Below are 8,337 nucleotides of genomic sequence, written 5' to 3'. Positions count from 1 at the left end.
GAAAAAAAAAAAAAAAACAAACCAAAAAAAACCACACCAACTCAACTGATTTAATCTTGGGTTTTGCAGGCGCGCGTGGGCCACCATCGGGCTTTCTCAAAGGAGGAAGCTCGCGTCCATATTCCGCAATCAAACGGCATTGTGGGGAATGTAGTGCAGATACTTAGCCGGTTCAGCTTTAGCTGCTGGAAGACACCCCACCCACCCCACCCCCCATCTAAAGCATTCCTCAGTCTTGTAGCACTTAACACTTTTTATGTGTCATTCTCATCTGTACTAGCTGGAGAAAATCAAGACAAGTTACCTTTCTACTGAGAAATTCTCTCACCAGGGATGCAGCCACTTCTTCCACAAAGGAGTTGTCCATTTTTAGCCCAAAGTGTGCTTAGGGGGCTTATTCTTTATTTCCTCTAACAAATCATTCGAGTCTGCCGGCATCGCAGCTCCTCGGGGCGGCTTTGAACGCCCGCAGGCCTGCAGCGGCGGCAGGGCAGGGCTGGGCTGGGCGCAGCACGGCTGCTGGAGGGATGTTGCTGTGGAGACCATGTCATCGGAAGCAGGGAGAACTCCTCCCCCTGGGAAGGAACCCCAGCGGAGGCTTAAAACTGGAAGAGCTCGTGGTGTGACACTGCAACAACCATCTCGGTAATTGCTTTAAGCAATAAAATTTGAGAAAGAAACCTTCAAATGTGAGAGAGGGGACAGGGTTTTGGGTTTTGATTTTGTTTTTAAGAAATGTAGTTATTTGCAACCTATTACTCCTTGCTAACGCAACTTTTAACCATACATGTTTCTTTAGTAAAATTGCACTCTTGTATAAAAGAAACAAAAAATACAGCTGCGAAATTAAGCTTAATTTCTCATACTGGCAACGTCTAGGGTAGGAGCATTCTTCAGTTTAATCTCTGCTTTCAGATTGCACCTACATTTGCCAGTAATAAAATATGCTAATGTGAGGGATTGTGGTGAGTAACACTTTGGGCCTGGGGATCTGAATTTGGTTGGAGAGGTCATATAGCAGAGAACCCTGCTCAAAGGAGGGTATTTTCTCAGGATGGAGATTCTGCAGCGTGGGCAACCTCTTCCAATATTTGACCACTCCTGGGTGGGTAAACTGTTTTCTTTAGCTAGCTAAAATTTCCACTGCTATAGCTTCCAACTATTTCACCTTATTAACCATGCCCTCTGAGATGAGTCCAACTCCATCTTTCCTTTAACCCACATACAATAGTTGTATATAGCATCTAGACTCTCACCTGGTCTTTTTTCTATTTAGGCTGAGCAGACACTGCCCTCTCAGTTGCTCCTTGCATCTTGTGTGCTTCAGCCCCTTAATTGCCTTACTGGTGCCTTGTTGTACTTGGTCCACTTCATTCATTTCCCTCTTGCACTGAGTAGTGGGTTAAGGAAAATAAAACATGGTATTCCATAGGTGGCCTCAGGAGTGCTTCACAGAGGGGCCTTTATGCTTTTACTAGTGTATTCCAGTATGTGGTTAGGTGCCTTTGCTGCAAGTGCATCCTACTGACTCATTTTCAGCTTGTCTACTTGCTCTCCAGGATCCTTTTCTGAAAAGTTGCTTTCTTGTATAACCAACCTTTAGGCTATATTTTTGAGAGGGTTTATTTCATTCTTATTGCAGGACTTTGCATTTGACCTTCACATCACCCTCCAGTTTTTCCATATGTGTGTGTAGCAGATCAAGCAGAGCACCCATCCCTCTTCATTGACTTGTCTATCCAGCACATCAAAACATTATTGCCAACACCCTCCAGAATTCTCTTGGGTTGGTTATGCCAGGCCACATTTCTTTTCCATGAGATGCTGAGGTGCTTAAAATCCTCCATAGGAAGCAGGACCTGGTGATGGTGAAGCTTCTTCCAGTTCTCTGAAGAAGTCATCATTTCTTCTCAATAGAACAGACTGTGGCTCTTTTGATGACCTTCGTTTTGGTCCTGACCTATAAGCTCTTGACTGCTCCCATCATTTGTTGCATAGATCTCTGCATTCAGGTCACTGCCTTGCATACAGCACAGTTCTCCCCTCTCTTCCCCGCTTCTCTTTTCTTGAAATCCTGTATCTCTGCAGTCAAGTGAGCTATTTTTACCTACTTCCAGACCTGGTGTTTTGCTTACTTATGGGTCAGCTTTGTGTCCAGGGGTATCAAATTGTATACCTGCAAGACCAAGTAGCTGGTTTTTGTATCATTTTACTTGGTAGGATATCAGCTGAAATCTCAGCCTTAAGTCTGCCACACATGCATGTGGGCTCTCTGACTGACAAAGGGGTGGAATGTGACTCACTGAATGTAGAAGAATGGTCTGTCGAGATGGGTCAGGGTGATGTGCCCATGAAGCTCAGAACAGTTCAAAGTAGCAGACTTTATCTCAACACAAAGGAAACCAGAAGGTAGACTTTGTTTTGGATAAACAGCTATCAACAGCTGAGTGGATTATCTGGTGGTGTACATGTTTCTCCCTGACTTCAATAAAAGAGTGTGAATGTCTCCTTGAGTTAGCCAGACCAGCTTTTGATACCTTTCTTTCCTTACAAGAGAGGTAAGAGTTCAGTTCCTAGAAGTTATTTTTCCCAAGCTGAAATGTTAGTGCCAGGCATGCCCTCTGGCGCCCATAGGTCGGTCTTGCAACACTGAGAAAAGTTCGTGTCGATGCAGCTACTGACTTCGGTACAGAGAGGTGACTTTAGTACCCTCTGTACCATCTCGTTGTTGCTGTTGCTGTCCATTGCACTAATAGTGTTCTCAAGGTTTCATTTAATGCTTACTAGTAAAAGTAGATCGATTATAACCTGGCAAAGAGTTTACGTGAGGTGGTGATGCAGGGATTGATTTTCCCAGAAGTAGCTCTTCAGGTGCTCCTAACAGCGGGTATTCACATGTTCTGTCTTGCAAGGACACAGAAAGAAACCTCAGCCAGGATACAAACAGAAAGAAATCAGGAAACTTCATTTCACAGCTAGGGAATTTTTACTATTAAGGTATGCCAAAGAATAGTGGGCTTCTGAAACAGAGTTTCTGTAAAAGCCTTCTTATAATACTGATTTTATGAGCTTTACCTTTATCACTAACTAATCTACATGAGGTGTCTTATTCTTAGTTTGTCCACTGTGGTGGTTAGAGTAGACCTAACTGTTAGGCGGACTGGGTAGTTGTTGAGCACGTGGGACAGTGTCTCTCCAGTATCCACATGCATTAAGAAGTATTCATCAGGCAGAGTTAGGTCTAAAGCATTTGCCACTTTGGCATGTGACAGATCTCTCAACATAGCCCCACTGTAAAATTAGGTACCAATGTCATGCTCCACCTCCCTGCAGCCCAAGACAAGCACCCCTGGGATCATGGGGTGCCTCAGCTGAATAAGGTTGCATCAGGCACAGGCAGCGGGAAAAGGGATGTGCTATAATAACATAAGAAAATTCAATATGAAGTCCTATGAAAAGTGATTTTTTTAGTATGCAAAATCTGTCTTGCTTTACGTACTTGTTCTGCTACTTACTTTGTTACCCACATACTCAGAAGCACCAAAACCTGTATGTTCAAGCGGTCTGAGCAAGTTCCACCATGGAGGGCTAAGGGACACTGGCTGTGAGGCCCTCACTCTGTCTTTTGGGTTCCTCTTGATCATCAGCGATAGGAGTTGGAGGGCACCTACTGGGGATGCGTATTTTATGCTCAGCTTGAGCACAGTTGGGAGAACGTTTAATTAGAAGCTTCAGATGTCAGAAGCTTCCCAATGTCAGAGAACATCAAGAGCAGATCTGCTCTACAGAGGAAGATGAGCTGGGTGTCAAGGGTTACCACATCATGGGTTAAGGGGTGGTGACATCACCAGCAAGGGTGGAGTCCCATGTTGCTTGAGCAGGGCAGATCTATCTGGAAAATGCACTATTTATAGACAAACACTGGGAAATCCTGTTTCCAAATGCTGTATTAATGAAAAACAATTTCTTAAAAGCATTGGCTAGACTGTTTCTACTGTGTTTCTCCAAATTTACTGCCAAGTCTGGAGTACAGTAGCCACAGACTTTTGGATCTCAGTAACTGCATATTCTGATCATGGTAGTGATAATGCCAAGATGTTTCTCTGCAACAGCAAGACAAGCTGTCATCCCTAGTGTTACCAGTGTAGTATCTTGTGATACCACTACTTGTGGTGTGCACTACAGTCCTGTTTGATATGAGAACAGAGTTTGGAGCTCTGCATGGCAGGTGCTCCTCAAGTTTGGGAAACACTGTGGCAGGGGAAGCAGACTATAGTTGGGGTGTTTTACTTGAGCTGGTTAGTTGTCCATCACTCTTTGACCATGATTTGAGGACTGAAGGGAAAGAAAAAAAAAAAAAACCAAAAAAAAACCAAAAAAAAAACAAAAAAAAAAAAACCCCACAATTAGAGAAAGACTTCTGTCTTCCCCTTTGTTAGTCTCATATTCTCTTTTCTTTCACCAAATGATACATGGAGTCCATAAAAATTCCTCTCATGAATAGAGGGGCAATGTAGGAGTTTGAGGCAATAAACACAGTGGTTCCTGCTCCAGCATGGTGACAACCATAGGCTGGAGTTCTTGGAGGAGCATGCCTGACCTGGCATGGTGTATTCTTTCCCCTTGAGAGTTCCCTAAACAGTTCCAGATGTTTTTTTAAATATATTTAAACTCAAATACTTCTCTGATTCGATTACGTTCTGGCACACAATGCAGTTTTCCACTGTTGTTTCATTTGTCTTAGGGCAGTCTGGAAGTGATTTTGCCTGACACACACGGGTTTGTGATGTCCTTCCCCAGAGGTCACTATTGTAGCTCACTGCTGCTTTACAGTCTTATAGGCTTCTGGTTTTAATTAATCATCAAGCTGACAAATATCACCACCTCAGATTTCAGGATCCCAGTCGGTGACAGTCATGACAGACACAGAGCTCACTGACTGATCACATAGCAGCTGGGGTTGCATGGTACATAGTTTAATTTGGCTGGTTCAGCACCACTAGCTACTGAACGTATGCAATCTAGAAACATTCTTCTGGTTAGGGGCTAAGGGAAATACTGTCAGTAACGTGAGTGACAGTTCCAGCAAACCAGCAAACGTGAGGTCTGAAAGACTTCTTAAAATATTCCTTGAACATTGTGGTATCTGTAAATATTATTTGCCAGAGTGAGTAATACACAATGAGTAGAATAGATCTGGCTTTTAAAAGGCACCTGGAGTTAGCTGATATCTTTTTTGTACAACATTTGGAATACAATAGAGTCAGATATCAATGCAAAATAATTAGAACAAATTATGTATTATGTGTGTAATTGTGCGCAATTATGTATGTGCTGCAGTTTGTTGACTCTCCTTGTTCTCTGCTCTGTGCTGTGGAGAACATAATTGCGCTTAAGCCTGATGTTTTATAAGCTGGTTTAGATGACCTTTATTTGTCTAGTTAATGTTCCTGTGTTTTTCGTAAAAATGCAGAACATTTCATTGTATGTTAAAGGAGAAGGTGAAATGTATAAAGATTTTCTGAATGTGAAATGCATAACCTTTTTGTTAAACAAAAGGCATTTTTGTAACTAGGATTTTGGAGAGTGACTTATTTGTACAGGAAAGGACTGGTATTTGAGGTGCTAAATAAGAAAGCTGGTTGAGCTCCTTGTCAAATAATTTTCTAGGTACACTGTTGTTTCTTTTTCTGTTGCCTTTTTTTCAGCAGCCCTTTGCTCAGTCAGAGGTGTGGAGAAAAAATTAATTAAAAGCATGAGAATGAAACAGATGACCCAGACTCCCTATACTCACACAGCCACAGAATAGAGAGACACTTACCTGCAACAGTAGTTAGAAATAAATTTTAATGTGGAGACAGGACAGGCTGTGCTGACCAGGTGCAGAAAGGCAAGTGTACTGACCAGCCCTGGCGGCCATGCTATAATACCAGTCAGTTAGCACCTGTGGGTGAAGCCCACCTGGTCCTATGGAACTGGATAAGTCAGGCTCTCACAGGTAATCCCTGACTTCAGTGATATGTGCTGCCAGTAGTTCATCTTCTCCTTGGAGGGAATCTCAGAGACCTGGGAGACCTTGTCAATGGCAAATGAGGCAAAGAGGAAATCAGCTAATTTAACCTTATGTGTCTTTGCCATTATAAATTCACCTGCCCCACTGAGCAACAATCCTGCATTTTCTTTGGTCAGCCTTTCACCACTAATGTGAGAGAAGAAGCACTTCTTTTAACCCTTAAATTCTCCTACAAGAATGAACTGGGGGTGAGCTCTGGCTTTTCTAACACCATCTCTGTATGCCTTGTCAGTGTTTCTAAAGTCCTCCACTGTAACCTGTAATCTGTCTATCACAGAGCTCTAGTCATTCAGGCCTTTTGTTTTAACGTGCTCATGGTCTCCCTTGACGGTAACATTGTGCCCCATGTGAATGAGTAGCAAGTGTCCAAGTGCTGGATGAGCCTTGGCAGTCTCTCCTCAGCACCCCTGATTCAAGAAAAAGGGAATCAGCAGATCTCCCTGGACAGGCAGGTGGTTCTTTGTCTTGGCATCTGGCTCTAGGGTTTTCCACATTGAGATGCCAGACCCCAAGGTAGGGGCTCTGAAATGAATTGGAGTCATGGTCCCAAATAATGTGGGCAGCTATGCCAGCCTGCTCTAGAGGAGTGGTTTGATTCTTGAACACTTACTGAAATGTCCTTGGAAACAGGATGAAACTGGTCTTTGAGACTTCATGGAAAGTCTCCATTATTTTATTTTTCTGTTTTTTTAATCATCATCTAGGTTCACTGATAAAGAAGTCAAGTGTCTGGTCCTCTTCCTGCTGAGAAAGCAGGTCCTATCCCTGATACTTACCCTCTTTGGTTTTGCCTTGGGACTAAACTTTGTCCAAATATCGTGGGTGTGAGTTCCTCTGTGGAACTACCACATGTTTGTGTGTGTTCTCGATCATTTGAAACCTTTGGAAGGAAGAGTGTGTATCGGCAGTACAGATGTGCCTGAGTGGTTTTAAAGAGGTTTTCTGGATGTCATAGTAGCACCTTGACTGACTTGATCAGCATCTGTGGTGAACATATTTAAAAAAATAAAAAATAAAAAAAATGTATGTAACTGTAATTTTACCGCACAATTAAAATCTCCTTTCTTTGTGTTGCCTAGTATAATAGATTGATATTTACATGTCTGCATTATATAGATAAAATTTTCTCTGCTTTATGATTCACGTTCTCTTATTCACATGAATAATTGTCTTTGTTCTCTACATTTTTTCTAAGATAAATTATTTCATGCAATAGTACTTGAAATGTTACATTTTAAGCATTAAATTAACTTTGGATGTGAGACATAGATCAGCAACATTGTGCTAGGAAAGGAATTCTATTAAATAATTGACAGATTCTGTTAAAGTAGTGCCTAAGCTCTGGAAGGCTATGACACCCACTTCAATTTATAGAATTTGAGTTTGAACAAAGTGATGCATTTAGGTTGAACTTGGCTCATTAGTGCATATATTCATTAGAAATAATTTCATTTCAGTTTTGCAATTGTACATTTGATTTAAAAATTTAAAGTAGTTTGTGTTGACTGCATTCTATTCTAGAGCTGCCGTGAACAGGAATAACTGCTGATAAGCTGGAAAAGTATTAAAATATCATACATAGTAGGAGACATTACTGGACAAGGAAACTTGAAAGGCTTTTGAAATGTCCCCAGAGTGTTTGCTCTAGGAAGTATGGTACTGCACTTTGATCATCACCTGGAGGTGGTATTAGCATGTTTCTGAGCTTAGATGCTCTTTGGTTATGTCCTGGATGTGATTTATTCCTTACAACCCTAAGGCAGCGTAGCTTATTTCAAGACGTTCTTTCAAAACTTCTTTCAAAACTTTCAAAATTTCGAGAAGTTATTTCAAAATACAAATATGTCATGTTTATGGGATTCCCTTTACCCAAATACTGACTGATGTCACTCATACAAGTCCAGCAGCTTAGTGAGGCTATTTGTGCATGTGCTAAAAATTTATTCTTTATTATGGACTCTGTCACTGCCAAGGAGGTCACTCATGAGCCCATAATTCTGAGATACCTTCTGGAGCCCTTTTTGTTAGCATTGCTGCAGGCCTCTGGCAGAGCAGCTGTTTGTAAAAGTGGGTAGCATGGCTTTGCCAGCAGTTTTGCAGATTCACATTTACGAGAATGCTACCCATTTCTGGTGTTTCATTGGCATTATCAGTTTGGCCCAATATTTCTTGTGGGGATCTTCCCACGGTCTTAATCAGAAGAGACAAGTGAAAGAAATTCATTGAGTGTTTTTGTCTACCACCGAGTGCTCCTATTACTCTTT

At 41.9% G+C, this 8,337-nt stretch overlaps 1 protein-coding gene across 1 annotated transcript in view; it reads right to left on the bottom strand.

Moving 5' to 3' along the window:
- The window catches only part of MINDY4 (MINDY lysine 48 deubiquitinase 4), an 82,830-nt gene extending 82,218 nt beyond the window's left edge, over positions 1-612 (bottom strand). Inside the window, exon 1 of the mRNA XM_026841611.1 lies at positions 305-612. Within this exon, the coding sequence (XP_026697412.1) occupies positions 305-367 (63 nt within the window). The 5' untranslated portion in view covers positions 368-612. The remainder of the gene's footprint in view (positions 1-304) is intronic.
- Between the last annotated feature and the right edge of the window lie 7,725 nt (positions 613-8,337).

The sequence above is a fragment of the Athene cunicularia genome (assembly GCF_003259725.1).
Source record: "Athene cunicularia isolate RWA chromosome 2 unlocalized genomic scaffold, athCun1 chr2_part1, whole genome shotgun sequence".
Taxonomy (NCBI): domain Eukaryota; kingdom Metazoa; phylum Chordata; class Aves; order Strigiformes; family Strigidae; genus Athene; species Athene cunicularia.
Note: the sequence above shows the minus strand (reverse complement) of the source record. Positions and strands in the feature narration are given on the sequence as shown.